The sequence below is a fragment of the Hemibagrus wyckioides genome, linkage group LG11 (genome assembly GCF_019097595.1).
Source record: "Hemibagrus wyckioides isolate EC202008001 linkage group LG11, SWU_Hwy_1.0, whole genome shotgun sequence".
Taxonomy (NCBI): domain Eukaryota; kingdom Metazoa; phylum Chordata; class Actinopteri; order Siluriformes; family Bagridae; genus Hemibagrus; species Hemibagrus wyckioides.
This window is the reverse complement of record NC_080720.1, coordinates 34324046-34340860: the sequence shown is the minus strand read 5'-3', so window position 1 is coordinate 34340860 and position 16815 is coordinate 34324046. Positions and strand designations below refer to the sequence as shown.

The following is a 16815-nucleotide window of genomic DNA, read 5'->3' as shown; positions in this document are numbered from 1 at the left end:
TCATCCTCCTCTACCTTTCTGCAACATTTGACACAGTAAACTATAAGACTCTCTTGTCCACCCTCAGGAGTCTTGGAATTTGTGGAACAGCATGGGAATGGGTTGCTTCCTACCTGGATGGTTGCTCATATCAGGTAACATGGAGGGGATTGACATCTGCTCCACGCAGACTCTCCACTGGTGTTCCACAAGGCTCAGTACTCTGTCCTCTCCTTTTCTCCCTCTACACTCACACTCTTGGGAAAGTTATATCCTCACATGGGTTCTCTGACCACTGCTATGCTGATGACACTCAACTTATCTTCTCCTTCCCTCCCTCAGATATCACGGCTTCTGCTTGAAACTCAGGTGATTTATCCCCAGCCCAGGATCTTGTGATATCTCTGAACAACTCCATGATCTCTCCTTCAGGCACCGCAACCTTGGGGTAACCATGGACAACCAACTGTCCTTTTCCTCCCATTTTCCTCAACATGTCACACGCTCATGTTGGTTTCTTCTGTACAACATTGGAAGGATTCAACCATTTCTAACCACACAGGCTACTCAGGTGCTTGTTCAGTCTCTGGTCATTTTGAGACTGGACTACTGCAGCTCTCTACTGGCAGGTCTTCCTCTGAACACAATCTGTCCAATGCAAATGATCCGAAATGCTGCTGTGTGACTTGTTCTCATCCTGCCTAAGTTCTCCCACACCATCCCACTGCTGCTCCTCCACTGGCCCTTGCCTACAAAGCTAAGAATGGACCAGCACCATCTGACCTCAAAGCTCTTATTACTCCTCACACTGCACCTCGCTCCCTCAGGTCCACTAGCACTGCTCCATTGGTCCCAAAATCTCTCAGGGTAAGAGGTAGGTCCACATCTAGACTCTTCTCTGTTTTGGCACAGAGGTGGTGGAGTGAACTTCCCCTAGATGTCTGAACAGCCAAGTCACTGACTGTCTTCCAACGACAGATGAAGACCCACCTCTTCCTGAAGCACTTAAACTAGCTCTTATTTTCCGTTTGTTTTCTGTATTGTTTTATTATATTTTGAGGCTGATGGAATCCTGAGTCTGTGAACCAGTGGTAATGTATTCATTGATACAAGACTTTAAAGCACTTTTGTACATCGCTCTGGATAAGAGCAGCTGCCAAATGCCACAAATGTAGATATAAATGTCCTTTACACATTCTTCAGTCTTAATAATTTGGTGTCTCTCATCTGACTTAGCTGAAACATATAGCTGTGTCATCAACTTAACAGTAGAAGCTAATACCATGTTTACCAATAATTACACCAAGGGGTAGCATATATAAGGAGAAAAGCAGCAAACCCCACGCGCGCGCACACACACACACACACACACACACAGGATGGTTCAGGTGGTTTTATTGGTGCATATTGTCACTGCAGAAAAACAAATCAACAAAATCCTTTAAACAAATTAAACTGTAACATGCTTTTATAGCAAAACACTCATTACCCACAATCCCTCAATCTCTCTCATTACCCACAATCCCTCAGGGGCTCTTAATAAGGCAGCATTAAACTAAAACTGTATGTCAGACTCTGAGAAAAATAAATCTAAAGAAAGAAACACTGCGTCTTCTTCAGTCTGTTCCTCATCATCATTTCTCCTGCATCACTCCATCTTCTTCACAGAAGATGACCAATCTGAAGAACATGGGGAGGAAGAGCGCTTCTACATCTGTCCATCAGTTCAATGAAGGAGAAGAAAAGCTCGGCTCAGATAAAGTGCTCTGTGTGTGTGTGTGTTTGTTTGTTAGAGCCCGAGGGATTTCCGGACAATCTTCTTGGCAAGTCTGTTGAACTGGCCTCTGTCCTCTCTCCACATCTTCGAGGCGTCGACATTTGCCCCGCTCTCATCATTCGGCTCTGTGACACAAACACACATCACTAAGGTGAAACAGTGTTGATCTGAGCTAGCTAATACAATGATCTATTCACTTAAAATTCTTTCGACATATCCCAGCTGTGTAAGTTGTGGTCAGAGTGCAGGGTCAGTAATGATGAAGTGCACAGATTATTAAGGCCTTGCTCAGGGGCCCAACAGGGGCAGCTTGGGCTTGAGCCCCAACCTGCCAATTAACAGCCCAGAACTTTAACCACTTGAGCTACCACTGCCCACACCACACACACTGTCACAGCAGGTAATAATCTGTGTGTGTGTACCTGCGAGCATGCTTATGACACTCAGTAAGATTTTCTCCACACTCTGTACAGGACTCCATCTCTCAGCACTGCTCTCATACCCCATTGGATCGTCACCAGGGGCGTGAAGGATCGAGATACAGACACGGCCATCTGGGTAAACTGAGCGTGCACACACACACACACACACAGTTTTTTCTATGCTGGTTCAATGTAGATCTGCAGTGTTATTACTGTGTCAGTGTGTGTGAGACAGACAGAGAGACAGACAGGTAACTCACTGTTGGGGTGAAACATGTCACAGGTGAACTTCATCTTTGGAGGACTGAGTGGATAATCAGACGGGAAACTGAGGAGAGCCGGAAACACACCACCCTCAAAACATGTGTCTTCTGGTCCCCTACACACACACATATACACATTAACAAGTGTCCACTAACTGTGTGCAGTAGTAAGTTAAGGTAATGTGTGTGTGTGTGTACTCACATGATTAATGCTTCCCACTCAAAGAAGTTCTCTTCATTCACAGGACCTGTCACACACACACACATTAACAGAAGGACACACACAAAGAACTCAGAGACTCAGGTCACACTTGCATTAAGGTGTGGTGATGGGCTGGTAAATGGTCAGTGACTAACAGATAAAGATGACCGCAGAAGCAAAAACAGCTGCTTCTTGCTTGTGTGTGTGTGTGTGTGTGTGTGGGTCAGCAGTGGTGTTTTACCTGCGACGATGCCTTCTGGAGGATTCAGAGTGAGTTCTGAGGATGAAAAAGACACACACACACAGAGGGAGAGGGAGAGAGAGAGAGATTATCTCTTCATTATTTACACACCTTCCGAAATTAAGCCCGAAGTCTCACACACACCTAGCAGATTAGCCTAGCATATCTTAGCCTAGCCTAACTAGCTAGCCGCTCACTAGATAAAGATAGTATTAGGTCTCTTACGTTTATATTCCGCCATTAGTCTTTTTAACGCTGTTCCTGCCATCGCAGCTTCATACACGTCCACCTGTACGTCAGCTACGGAAGGCAACCGGAAGTGGCAATGTGACGCGTGACGTCTGCTTCCGGGAAAAGAATACGTCTCAGGCTCAGAGATGGAGAAAGAGACGGTTGCCAGATTGAACATGAACATAAGTTTTTTTTTTACTTAACAATAATATACGAATATGTTCAGTGTACAAACATTCTATGTTCAAAATAAAATTTTTGAATGATATGAGGTCAGACACACCGACACAGTCATCAGTACTTCTGCACTCACGTGCTACTTACACACGTATGTTTTACACGTTTAACACCTTCCATTAACTACCTTGATATAATAATAATATTTAAATAAATATGCACACGTATCCATTTACTGTAAATAATATGACTCTTCTTAAGCGTTTTATTTTTTATTTTGCTTAAATTATTGCTGAAGTTTGCCTGAGCTTCACCTAAGCATTTAATTGTACAAACTGTCACTGACCTTTGTACATGACAAATAAACTTATATTTTAGTGAATATTGTTCCTATGTAGTCATTCACATAAATCATGCATTTCAACAACTTTTGATATTTTGCAAAACACAAGAAAAAAACCCACTGGATTTTCTGGACTTGTGTAGTAATATTTATAAGACCAGAACATTAAACCCCTCTGGGTGTGAGAGAGAAAAAAATAAATAAATTAGGAAGAACATTAAATACAAATCTGGCAACCCATAACAACACAATGGCGTCTATCACAGACTTGAAGAGCGGTGAGTTTAAACTTTACTTTTATATTAATGACCACATTTTAATAACTTTAGCGTACAGTTTTATCAGTCACTAATTATCCACTGAATAATACACATGCGCTAACAGACTGCGAGTCTGAAAACGTCAATTCTAATGTTGCTAAGTCCGACTGTTAATGTTTTGGAAACAAGCTAAATTTCCTCATCTGTTAGCAACCGTTAGCCTGAGAGAGGTGGCTAAGCTAAGCTACAGATCCTAACCCTATTGACTGATAAAGAGCATGTTTTGGTTAAAGTTAATAAAACGAGGCGATAAAAATTCTAAATAGTCTCTGTCCGCTAAAATCCTCTTCAAAATAATTTTACAGAGTAATTAAACATTCAAACAACAGAATAATCTTTGAAACAAAAATATTAAACCCACAACACACACTGAGTACAGGAGTTCTGTCTGTCTGTCTGTGTGTGTGTGTCTGTCTGTCTGTGTGTGTGTGTCTGTCTGTCTGTGTGTGTGTGTGTGTGTGTGTGTGTTTGTAGTGTTCTGATGCAGCAGTACTGGTTATTATTCATTCTCCCTTCAGGTGGAGTCCAGCAGAGTCTCAGCACTTAACACTTTGCCCTACTCTGTGAAGTGATTATACACATCACTAATATGAAATTACTCCGTGTGTGTGTGTGTGTGTGTGTGTGCGCGTGTGTGTGTGTGTGTGTGCGCGTGTGTGTTGCAGCCCTGAAGGAGACATTGGAGGCACGAGGCGTGCTCACACAGCTCAGAGCGAGGATGAGGGCGGAGGTGTTCAGGGCGTTAGATGACCCGAGCGAGGCACGCCCCTCACCGAGCCGAGAGACGCTGCTGATTAACGAGCTGATCCGCGAGTACCTCAAGTTCCACAAGTACCATCACACAGAGTCTGTGCTCATCGCAGGTATATACATGCTCACTTGTAAGACAGGTGGCAGTGATATGTTGAATGGTGATGATGTCACAGCCATCTATAAGCTGGAGTCCAAGTGAATGTAACCATCCTGCTGTGTGGGTGGGAGGAGTCTGCTCTCTATTACCTGTCACTCTCACTGACCTTCACCAATCACAGCTGTCTGTGAGTGTATTTGTGTGGTAGAGGGATGATAATGCATGTGTAATGTGTGTGTATGTAGAGTCAGGACAGCAGGATGTTCCGCTGGATCGAAGATTTATCGCCAGGGAACTGAACATTGTAGAAGAGCCAAGCACCAGGACACTGTGAGTGTGTATTACACCCCCCCCCCCACACACACATTGAGGTCCTGAGGTCAATTTGGTGTGTGTGTGTGTGTGTGTGTGTGTGATGGTAGTCCTCTGCTATATGGAGTCATCTCTCACTTTCTGAAAGAGGATGGAGCATGAAAGGAAGAAAGACAGACAGGTAAAAACCTTCTTACAGACAGGTAAAAACACACACACGATTCATCAACCCACCTGTCACTGAGAGACACTTCCAAACACACACAACCTCTACTTATTTAATTATTCATCTCTAATCATTTACAAATTGATTTCCAGGGCCGAGGACATGATAACAGGAAGTCACATGACAACGGGTCATGTCACAACACCATTAAATTATTATTGTTCACATGTTGAAGTGTACCAATAATAAAACATTTTCTTATGATCCTTTTCATTTTGTGTGTGTGTGTGTGTGTGTGTGTGTGTGTGTGTGTGAGAGAGAGAGAGAGAGAGATATTGTTGTGTTGGGTGTAGTGACTCTGCAGTTCTTTGTATGGCCACAGAGTGGCACTGCTGTTAACTCTGAGGCTGTTTCAGACTCGCCGTTTTCGTCTTTTTTTAATGAAGTCATTACTCTAGAGTGTTATTTATTTATTTATTTATTTATTAAAGTAAAGAAATACATGAACACACACACACTATTATAGTAATCACAGGTTTTGAATTCTTCTTAACTTGCACTTTACTACACACAGTATTAAGAGAAAATCAGCTCAGTAATTAATGATGAAATTAAACACTGCATCAAATAGATAGAGTTTCAATAATTAAGCAAATAAAAACTTTATCCTTAATATTGATAGTTTAAGTATAATTTTTGCATCTAATTCAAGGTGAGTTTCTGTACACAAGCAGCAGCTATTTTGTTTGTGTGTGTGTGTGTGTGTGTGTTGCATTCATTGCTTACAGGTTAGTAAACATCAAGCCCAAATCTTGTTGAGCCATATTTAGTCACACTGAGCTTTACTTTAAACACTATAAACACACACACTATGCTGCAGATTCCAGACTATACTGACCTTATATGGAACTGTACATCTCTCTCTCTCTCTCTCTCTCTCTCTCTCTCTCTCTCTCTCTCCCTCTCTCCCCCACCCTCCCTCTCTTTCTGTTTCTTCAGCTATCTAGTAGGGTCTTGATGTAGAGCAGAGTCTGAGCTGCAGTTTTGTGTGTGTGTGTGTGTGTCTGTGTGTGTCTGACTTTCTGTGTGTTTTCTGAGTACATTAGCTTTGATGGAAACATCATCAGGCAGCTCCATGGTGATTTATGGTGCACTGGAGGAGGTTGTCCTTTTATAGGAAGTTCCATTGGAGCTGTGGGAATGTGTGTGTGTGTGTGTGTGTGTGTACCCAAAAAGGCTGTGAGTGTGTGCAGTGTGTGTTAGAGGGAATCTCCCTCACTCTGTATGGGATTCCTCTGTAGATAACTGCACTGTTGGCCATGTTGGGAGAAGGTGAAGTGAAAAATGCAGACTGTAATAAACACCACATTACACTCCCATGTCTACATGATGGAGTATTATGGGGTATTATGTGGGGGTATTAGTGCTGTGGTGTTAGATGGGGTATTAGATGGGGGTATTAGTGGTGTGTTATTAGATGGGGGTATTAGTGATGTGGTGTTAGATGGGGGTATTTGTGGTGTGGTGTTACGTGGGGGTATTAGTGGTGTGGTGTTAGGTGGGGGTATTAGTGGTGTGGTGTTAGGTGGGGGTATTAGTGGTGTGGTGTTAGGTGGGGGTATTAGTGGTGTGGTGTTAGGTGGGGCTATTAGTGGTGTGGTGTTAGATGGGGGTATTAGTGGTGTGGTGTTAGGTGGGGGTATTAGTGGTGTGGTGTTAGGTGGGGGTATTAGTGGTGTTAGGTGGGGGTATTTGTGGTGAGGTGTTAGATGGGGGTATTAGTGGTGTGGTGTTAGGTGGGGGTATTAGTGGTGTGGTGTTAGGTGGGGGTATTAGTGATGTGGTGTTACGTGGGGGTATTAGTGGTGTGGTGTTACGTGGGGGTATTAGTGGTGTGGTGTTAGGTGGGGGTATTAGTGATGTGGTGTTAGGTGGGGGTATTAGTGGTGTGGTGTTAGGTGGGGGTATTAGTGGTGTTAGGTGGGGGTATTAGTGGTGTGGTGTTAGATGGGGGTATTAGTGGTGTGGTGTTAGGTGGGGGTATTAGTGGTGTGGTGTTAGGGGGGGGTATTAGTGGTGTGGTGTTAGGTGGGGGTATTTGTGGTGTGGTGTTAGGTGGGGGTATTTGTGGTGAGGTGTTAGATGGGGGTATTAGTGGTGTGGTGTTAGGGGGTGTTTTTAGTGATGTGGTGTTACGTGGGGGTATTAGTGGTGTGGTGTTAGATGGGGGTATTAGTGGTGTGGTGTTAGGTGGGGGTATTAGTGGTGTGGTGTTAGGTGGGGGTATTAGTGGTGTTAGGTGGGGGTATTTGTGGTGAGGTGTTAGGTGGGGGTATTAGTGGTGTGGTGTTAGGTGGGGGTATTTGTGGTGAGGTGTTAGGTGGGGGTATTAGTGGTGTGGTGTTAGGTGGGGGTATTAGTGATGTGGTGTTACGTGGGGGTATTAGTGGTGTGGTGTTAGGTGGGGGTATTAGTGGTGTGGTGTTAGGTGGGGGTATTAGTGGTGTGGTGTTAGGTGGGGTTATTAGTGGTGTGGTGTTAGGTGGGGGTATTAGTGGTGTGGTGTTAGGTGGGAGTATTAGTGGTGTGGTGTTAGGTGGGGGTATTAGTGGTGTGGTGTTAGGTGGGGGTATGTAACAGTCTCTCAGTGAGATGATGAAGGTAATAGTGATCTGCTGCTCCTCTATTTCTTTTGCACACACTCTGCACAATCATGAGCTTTCTGGCTGTAGCCCCGCCCCTTTGCTCTTAGCCCCTCCTCCCTGCTAGTTTAAATGAAGTGCAGATAGATATTTGCTGTAATTTGGACTGCTCTCTGTCGGAGTTTCTCACTCAGAGTCTCCAAATTACAGCTGTGTGAAGCTCATCCTCCACATCCTCCACAGACCACCTTCATCCAACACCTGTAAGTACCTGTAACACATTTTACTTTAAAACCACTCTGCACTTCCTGTTAGAGCTGTAATTTACTGAACTGCAGATAACTACACACTCACTGTCTCACTGCACACTGACGGTGTAGCTGCTCCTACACACACTTCTGATTGAAAAGTCAATGTAATGCGTTCATGTGCAGATTAATCTGCACTATTGTGCAGTAAAGGTTTATAAGCTGTGTGTGTGTGTGTGAGAGAGAGAGATCGATCTGTAATATGCTATAACATCACAGGCTTTTGTGTAAATTTGGGTTTAAGTTGCTTTCAGTGAAGAACACAGACACACACACAGTCCTGTTTTACAGTTAGTGTTTTTTTTTTCTTTATATTTAATTTAATTTCATTGTATAGGTCTGTTTTAAAACTTTGATAATTAATATGATAATGCTACAGTGTGTGTGTGTGTGTGTTAGAGAGTTCTCTGTGCAGAAGTAGAATATAAAACTGTTATAAAAGATGAAGTTTTTTGAGGAAATGGTGGAAGAAACTCTGTTCATTGTGTGACAGATGAAATGATTGAGCATAACTAACCAAAGAGTTTCCTGTTCTCCTAATATGGTCACACAATGCTGCATTCTGTTGAGTGATGTGGTAAACAGCACACACACACACACACACACACACACACACACACACACACATACAGAGTCATGCGCTGTAGCAAAGGTCTCTAACAAACCCAATTTTTTCTGCTTCAGTAGCAGGCTTCACCTCTGGGCTGTTTTTTTTTTACTTTACATCTTCAGTCTAAGAAACAGGAAGCAGGAAGTAGAAAAACTTTTACACTTCAGTTCACAGACATTTCTCACAGAGTACACAGTGGTGTGTGTGTGTGATGTGAGCGTACAGTTACTGCAGGAGTAAACACATCACCTGTCTGTCTGTCTGTCTCTGTCCACCTGTTTGTCTGTCTCTGTCCACCTGTCTGTTTGTCTCTGTCCACCTGTCTGTCTCTCTGTCTCTCTCTGTCCACCTGTCTGTCTGTCCCACATGTCCTCCTGGATTACAGAATAAAGGTCTGAAGGAAATCTTAGGTGACTTGATTAAACAGTGAATCAGATTTGTTTAATGTTATATTTAAATATCAGCTTTGATAAAATTTGTTAAAACTCCAATCAGGATTTGAACTAATTTTCATGATTGATAATTGGTTCTACTTTTATTGTGAGGAGTCTCTCGTGTGGGTGTGGCCTCTTTAGTAGTTCTGATGAGAATCAGTGGGAGCTTTAGTTAGCTTCTAAAGATAAGAGATAAACTCAAATTAAAGGATGCACTAATGAGCGTGACAGTCACGTGTGATGTGTGTGTTATGTGCTCAGTTTCATATCGCTTCGTTCTCTGATTAGATTAGCAAGGTGAGCTAACTGTGTTAGCTACATGTGCTCACAGAGAATTCAGTGATCTCTGCTTCCTTCTCATCTTTATTTTTCCTCATAACGTCCCTCATAAAGCTGTGAGGGTGATCTGGACGAACATCAGACCACACGCTCTGTAGCATCAGACTGAGGAACTGTTCCAGCCATTAGCTCGGGTTTGATGCTAATTGCTACACTAATTCATAGCTAATAAATCTCATTGTGTCTTAAAATCTTAACGTTCTGAGTGTAAGGGATGAAAGCTGGACTTTAGGAGGTTAATGTTCACCGCCTGAGGTTTATCAGAGTTCATGTTCTAGCTCGTGGTATCTGAACTTATGCTAATCCCCTCATGAAGCTAACACACTCTGAGAAGTCAGCTGTTGTCAGATTGGAGCTTTGAGAGTGATCTGAAATGACTGGATGAAAAATAATCTGATCATGTCCTGGAATTATGGAGTTTTACATTACAAGAAAAATCGTGGAACGTTGAATGCTAGTAGAGTTAGCATGTTGTATCTATTCTCTATAAACCGTAAAATAAACTCGGTGGCAGAAAAAAGGGATTTGTATTGAAAAGAGGGATGAGAAGGAGGAGAGAAGACAGATGGAGCTTTTCACAGGACCAGGGGGTCAAACGGCCAAGTTTTCTAGGCATTAGGCCAAAGCGCCGCAGAGCAGAACTGCACATAACATTGAACTTCACCACAAAACTACACGAGTCTCAGAAGCTGAACTCAAACTCCTTTAAAATGATTAGAGGATGCAGGAAGCTCCGCCCTTTTTATCACAAAACACTTTGTTTATTTCGAGTCTCTCAGATTCTCACTAACAGGTTCTCATCATGTTCCTCGTGTATCAACATTCTGACCCACACATAAACTCTGTACATTTATAGGAGACTTCTTTAGATTTATTTAAGTGTGTTTGTAAAAGTTTGAGCCAGAAACATGAAATAAATTCAGTTTATAATCAGAGACAGTAAAAACCATCACTGAGTTAAAGTGGAATAAAATCTATTAGTTTAACATTACATGAACTGACCACACAACTGACCAAACGATGAAACATTTGTTAACTGAATCATTCAGGATCTTTTTCCCACAAGCGTATGTGTGTGTGTGTGTGTGTGTGTGTTTAAATGGTTCAGCATTCAGAATGTTTAAATAAGTGCCAGCTGTTTGAATCCCTCTCTCTCTCTCTCTCCTCTCTCTCTCTTCTCTCTCTCTCTCTTCTCTCTCTCTCTCTCTCTCTCTCTCTCTCTCTCTCTCACACACACACACACACACACACACACACAGTATCTTGTCCGAAGACACGGTCTCTTCAGTGTATGTTTGTGTGTGTTGCTCCTCCACCCTTCTGCTGTTCCTGTGTTATCATTTCAGGATAAATGCTGTGTGTGTGTGTGTGTGTGTGTGCTCATGGTGAATAACTCTTCCCTATAAGGAGTGTGTTTGCTCATTCAGTCTCTCGGATGTTTAACTCCACACTCACTTGGCCTTATAAGGGCATCGCAGCACGCGACTGAACCTCGGCACTTATACACGCCTGCAGGAAACATGGCTGCAACATACACACACCATCCTCATGTCAACATGGCTACCTTCTACAGTGAGTGTATGGGGTAGGGTGTAGGGGAAGTGAGAGACGGGTCGGTCCTGTTGTCTTGTTTCCCAGCAGCAGTTCTCAGACCTAAACTTGGGCTCCACTGGGAATTGTGGGAATTGTGCAGTGGGCGATGGCATCGCTGAGTTACTTTAATCTCCCATCAAACCCCGCGGCTCAGATTCCCACAGGATAGTGCACGCTAAAGCTAGCGTTAACTCCTTCCCCTCATCACTCAGGGATTTTGTCATACATGAGATGTTTATCTCACCGTCTATAAGATGAGGAAACATGTAACGAGGCGTCTGGAACACGCCAAGAGTTCATGTGTAATTAGAGCTATGTGACACACTGCGCCATTAACTGTAGGAGAAAATCACGTGTAGGTTTGGTCTTTAACTGTTAGCAAATAGACTGCTAGTTTTCAGTGATCTTCACGTTTGTGTGTGTGTGTGTGTGTGCGCGTGCGTGTGTGTGTGTGTGTGTGTGTGTGTGTGTGTATGTGCGTGCGTGTGTGTGTTTGACACTTAATCCGATTTTCTCCAATTAATATGACGCTCTACACACCACGCTCATAAGCAGAGAGAACGCTGCTGAGGTTGGCTTCAACACAGACACACACACACACCATGAAGATGACTGGACAGTTCCACACACACACACCATGAAGATGACTGGACAGTTCCACACACACACACCATGAAGATGACTGGACAGTTCCACACACACACACCATGAAGATGACTGGACAGTTCCACACACACACACCATGAAGATGACTGGACAGTTCCACACACACACACCATGAAGATGACTGGACAGTTCCACACACACACACCATGAAGATGACTGGACAGTTCCACACACACACACCATGAAGATGACTGGACAGTTCCACACACACACACCATGAAGATGACTGGACAGTTCCACACACACACACACCATGAAGATGACTGGACAGTTCCACACACACACACACCATGAAGATGACTGGACAGTTCCACACACACACACACCATGAAGATGACTGGACAGTTCCACACACACACACCATGAAGATGACTGGACAGTTCCACACACACACACACCATGAAGATGACTGGACAGTTCCACACACACACACACCATGAAGATGACTGGACAGTTCCACACACACACACACCATGAAGATGACTGGACAGTTCCACACACACACACACCATGAAGATGACTGGACAGTTCCACACACACACACACCATGAAGATGACTGGACAGTTCCACACACACACACACCATGAAGATGACTGGACAGTTCCACACACACACACACCATGAAGATGACTGGACAGTTCCACACACACACACCATGAAGATGACTGGACAGTTCCACACACACACACCATGAAGATGACTGGACAGTTCCACACACACACACCATGAAGATGACTGGACAGTTCCACACACACACACCATGAAGATGACTGGACAGTTCCACACACACACACCATGAAGATGACTGGACAGTTCCACACACACACACCATGAAGATGACTGGACAGTTCCACACACACACACCATGAAGATGACTGGACAGTTCCACACACACACACCATGAAGATGACTGGACAGTTCCACACACACACACCATGAAGATGACTGGACAGTTCCACACACACACACCATGAAGATGACTGGACAGTTCCACACACACACACCATGAAGATGACTGGACAGTTCCACACACACACACCATGAAGATGACTGGACAGTTCCACACACACACACCATGAAGATGACTGGACAGTTCCACACACACACACCATGAAGATGACTGGACAGTTCCACACACACACACCATGAAGATGACTGGACAGTTCCACACACACACACCATGAAGATGACTGGACAGTTCCACACACACACACACCATGAAGATGACTGGACAGTTCCACACACACACACACCATGAAGATGACTGTGGATGTTCTTCCTTTAATAGTCTCAGAACTACATTCACTAAGAACAGCTCACGCTCAGGTCTCCATCACTGAGGAGTTAATACCACAACTCAGACTTGAAGTTAAACTCTAATGAAGTCAGAGATATTTCTGAGGCTCAGAGTGATGAGCTCCTGATTCCACAGCTGCACTTTTTGAAGCTATAGTCCACTAGAAGAGTAATGATTTATGATCACACTTTCTGTTGTCAGACTTTTCAGTCTGGTTTCTCTCAGGGTTCCTTCCTCATATCATCACCTCTGTCCTCCTCATAAAGGATAAATTTATAAATGTAAAATTTATATTCTGATTTATCTAAAGTTGTTTTGTGTTCAAATAAAATTAAATTGAATGTTTAGTGATATTCAGTTCATCCCCAAGGTGGTCAGTGGGTGGTCAGTGGGGTTGAGTCAGAGTCAGGGCTCTGTGCAGGACACTCCGGTTCTTCACCCCAACCTTCACCTCCACACCATGTCTTCATGGAGCTGCTTTGTGCACAGGGACATGGTCATGCTGGAGCAGGGACTAGACTCTGAGGTCCAGTCAAACTGTAAAGCTCCACACACACACACACACACACACACAGCTTCTGTACAACTGTGTGAGGAAGAGTGCGTGGAAATAGTTTGCAGCACAAACACATACAAGTGTGATGCTCAGGGGGCAGATGGAGACAGACAGGGGGCTGTACGGTGCACAGTAGCAAAGAATTTACAAAGCACAGTATCATGTTTATGTAAGTAGATAATGTTAAAGTGCACATGACTGATTTACATGTAAAGCTTCTTCAGTCTGTCCACAATGTGTGTGTGTGTGTGAGAGAGAGAGAGAGAGAGAGAGAGAGAGAGATAATGTACACACAGCACTGAAGTTTTATTGATGGGTCTCTGCAGCTGTCCCGACCCGACGGCAGGATGAGTAAGACCCTGAGCGAGGATGAGAAGTTCCTCTTTGCCGATAAAGACTTCTTCAACAGCCCGGTGGCGCAGGCCGACTGGGCCGCCAAGAAGCTGGTGTGGGTTCCATCAGAGAAACATGGCTTTGAGGCGGCCAGTATGAAGGAGGAGAAGGGCGACGAGGTGCTGGTGGAGCTGATGGACAACGGCAAAAAGATCACCGTCAACAAGGATGATGTACAGAAGATGAACCCGCCCAAGTTCAGTAAGGTGGAGGACATGGCTGAGCTCACATGCCTCAATGAAGCATCTGTTCTCCACAACCTGCGTGAGAGATACTTCTCCGGCCTCATCTATGTAAATACACACACACACACACACACCCCTCAATACATCAACACATTACATAAGGAGAAGTAAAACCTCTCCAAAGCAACTCATAACACCTCATCAAGCTAAACATTCTGTGTGTGTGTGTGTGTGTGCGTGTGTGTGTGTGTGCGTGTGTGTGTGTGTGTGTGTAGACGTATTCTGGTCTCTTCTGTGTTGTAGTGAATCCTTACAAAATGCTGCCAATTTACTCAGAGAAGATCATCGACATGTACAAGGGCAAGAAACGCCATGAGGTTCCTCCACACATCTACTCCATCACCGACAATGCCTACAGGAACATGATGCAGGGTAACACACACACACACACATTCACACACACACACATTCACACACACTCACATTCACACACACACACACATGCACACACACACACACAGGCACACACACATACATTCACACACACACACATTCACACACACACATGCACACACACACACACATTCACACACACACACACACACACACACACATGCACACACATTCACACACACACACACAGGCACACACACATGCACACACACACAGGCACACACACATACATTCACACACACACACACACATTCACACACACACACACACATGCACACACACATACATTCACACATGCACACATGCACACACACACACAGGCACACACACATACATTCACACACACACACACACACACACATTCACACACACACACATGCACACACACATACATTCACACATGCACACATGCACACACACACACAGGCACACACACATACATTCACTCACACACACACACACACACACACATACATTTACACACACACATGCACACACACATGCACACACACACACACACACATTCACACACACACATACATTTACACACACATGCACACACACACATGCACACATTCACACACACACACATGCACACACTCACACACACATTCACACACGCACACATGCACACACGCACACATGCACACACACACAGGCATTCACACACACACATACATTTACACACACACATGCACACACACACACATGCACACATTCACACACACACACATGCACACACACACATTCACACACACACACATTCACACACACACACATTCACACACACACATACATTCACACACACACATACATTCACTCACACACACACACACACATACATTTACACACACACATGCACACACACACACACACACACACATTCACACACACACATACATTTACACACACATGCACACACACACATGCACACATTCACACACACACACATGCACACACTCACACACACATTCACACACGCACACATGCACACACACACATACATTTACACACACACATGCACACACACACACATGCACACATTCACACACACACACACACACACATTCACACACACACACACATTCACACACACACACACACATTCACACACACATCTTTCTGTACAGCTGGTTTGATGTTTCAAGTTAATGTGCAGTAGATGTGTAATAAGACAGTAATAACAGGTTCATAAGCATCAGTACTGATGAGTTCATATTTATCAACATGGTGCTAAAGTAGATGCCCCCCATCCCCCACCCCCGGTCCACCTGCACTGACCCAGAGCTGAACACTGAGTGGACTAAAGCAGGTACAGTGCAGTGTTTAATGCGCGCTCTGAAGTGTAGCTTAACACGTGACATGTGTGAACACTGAAGCATGTGAGGGTGTGTAAATGTGCTGATCTTCACACACTTCACACACTGTGGTTAGTGTGTCAGCTCGAGACAGTGCAGAGTGTGTTCTCTCACACACACACACACACACACACACGTTCTGATCACTAAGAGTAAACTGTTAGTGTTAGTGCACTGGGACTGGTCAGGGTCACGGTGTAAAGTCCAGTGTCCAGCATTTTACTGTACTGTGTGTTAATGTACAGTGTCCAGTGTTTTACTGTACTGTGTGTTAATGTACAGTGTCCAGTGTTTTACTGTACTGTGTGTTAATGTACAGTGTCCAGTGTATAGATGTTAGTCTATAGAGTTTATGGTTTAAAGTTGTTTAAACTTATAACATTGTTATAACGTTGTTTACATGGTCAGTATAGATGTTGTATAGTTTGTCCAAATATCCAAATGATGCAGTGTAGTGGACACAGGACACAGTGCAGGGTGTAGGGAGCCACACATACTTCAGTGTTGTTTTAAACACTTCAGTTTTATTGAAGTTCACATTGTGTGTGTGTGTGTGTGTGTGCAAACTCGGTACAGTGTGTTCAGATTCCATTTCTGTGCCCTAATTAGGAAGAAAGCAGTGAACAGGCTGTGTGTGTGTGTAGATGTCTGTCCAGCTTCACTCTGAGTGTGTGTTTACAGCAGAGTTTGATACAGA

General features: G+C 44.0%; 3 protein-coding genes across 6 annotated transcripts in view; 2 read left to right on the top strand and 1 right to left on the bottom strand.

The window, feature by feature from the left end:
• Positions 1-1357: 1357 nt before the first annotated feature.
• ube2g2 (ubiquitin-conjugating enzyme E2G 2 (UBC7 homolog, yeast)) lies at positions 1358-3231 on the bottom strand. The gene is made up of 6 exons (XM_058402649.1): positions 3110-3231; positions 2885-2920; positions 2644-2689; positions 2439-2557; positions 2179-2319; positions 1358-1881 (listed from the first exon to the last, which is right to left on the bottom strand). The coding sequence occupies exons 1-6, from the start codon at positions 3150-3152 to the stop codon at positions 1769-1771; spliced, it is 498 nt and encodes a 165-aa protein (XP_058258632.1). The 5' UTR covers positions 3153-3231; the 3' UTR covers positions 1358-1768.
• A 613-nt stretch (positions 3232-3844) lies between these two features.
• On the top strand, positions 3845-5547 carry cep20 (centrosomal protein 20). Of its 2 annotated transcripts, none has more exons than XM_058402650.1 (5): positions 3845-3913; positions 4621-4818; positions 5051-5135; positions 5228-5298; positions 5436-5547. In XM_058402650.1, exons 1-4 carry the CDS (start codon positions 3886-3888, stop codon positions 5277-5279), a joined length of 363 nt encoding a protein of 120 aa, XP_058258633.1. In that variant the 5' UTR covers positions 3845-3885; the 3' UTR covers positions 5280-5298; positions 5436-5547. The 2 variants fall into 2 exon arrangements, with proteins under 2 accessions (XP_058258633.1, XP_058258634.1); XM_058402651.1 differs by having other exon boundaries at positions 5228-5320.
• Positions 5548-8030: 2483 nt separating this feature from the next.
• Positions 8031-16815, top strand: part of myh11a (myosin, heavy chain 11a, smooth muscle) — a 55293-nt gene continuing 46508 nt past the window's right edge. For all 3 annotated transcript variants that reach the window (XM_058402644.1, XM_058402643.1, XM_058402641.1), the window contains exons 1-3: positions 8031-8188; positions 14056-14415; positions 14583-14739. In XM_058402644.1, the coding sequence (XP_058258627.1) occupies positions 14077-14415; positions 14583-14739 (496 nt within the window). In that variant the 5' untranslated portion in view covers positions 8031-8188; positions 14056-14076. The remainder of the gene's footprint in view (positions 8189-14055; positions 14416-14582; positions 14740-16815) is intronic.

What these genes read in the sequence shown, in the direction of transcription:
- ube2g2 (XM_058402649.1), bottom strand. Translation starts at nt 3,152, where the DNA reads ATGGCAGGAACAGCGTTAAAAAGACTAATGGCGGAATATAAAC. An exon ending in ACTAATGGCGGAATATAAAC is followed by an intron (nt 2,921 to 3,109) that starts GTAAGAGACCTA and finishes TTTCATCCTCAG; the next exon opens with AACTCACTCTGAATCCTCCA. An exon ending in TGTCATAAGCATGCTCGCAG is followed by an intron (nt 1,882 to 2,178) that starts GTACACACACAC and finishes TTTGTGTCACAG; the next exon opens with AGCCGAATGATGAGAGCGGG.
- cep20 (XM_058402650.1), top strand. Translation starts at nt 3,886, where the DNA reads ATGGCGTCTATCACAGACTTGAAGAGCG. An exon ending in TATCACAGACTTGAAGAGCG is followed by an intron (nt 3,914 to 4,620) that starts GTGAGTTTAAAC and finishes TGTGTGTTGCAG; the next exon opens with CCCTGAAGGAGACATTGGAG. An exon ending in GAGCCAAGCACCAGGACACT is followed by an intron (nt 5,136 to 5,227) that starts GTGAGTGTGTAT and finishes GTGTGATGGTAG; the next exon opens with TCCTCTGCTATATGGAGTCA.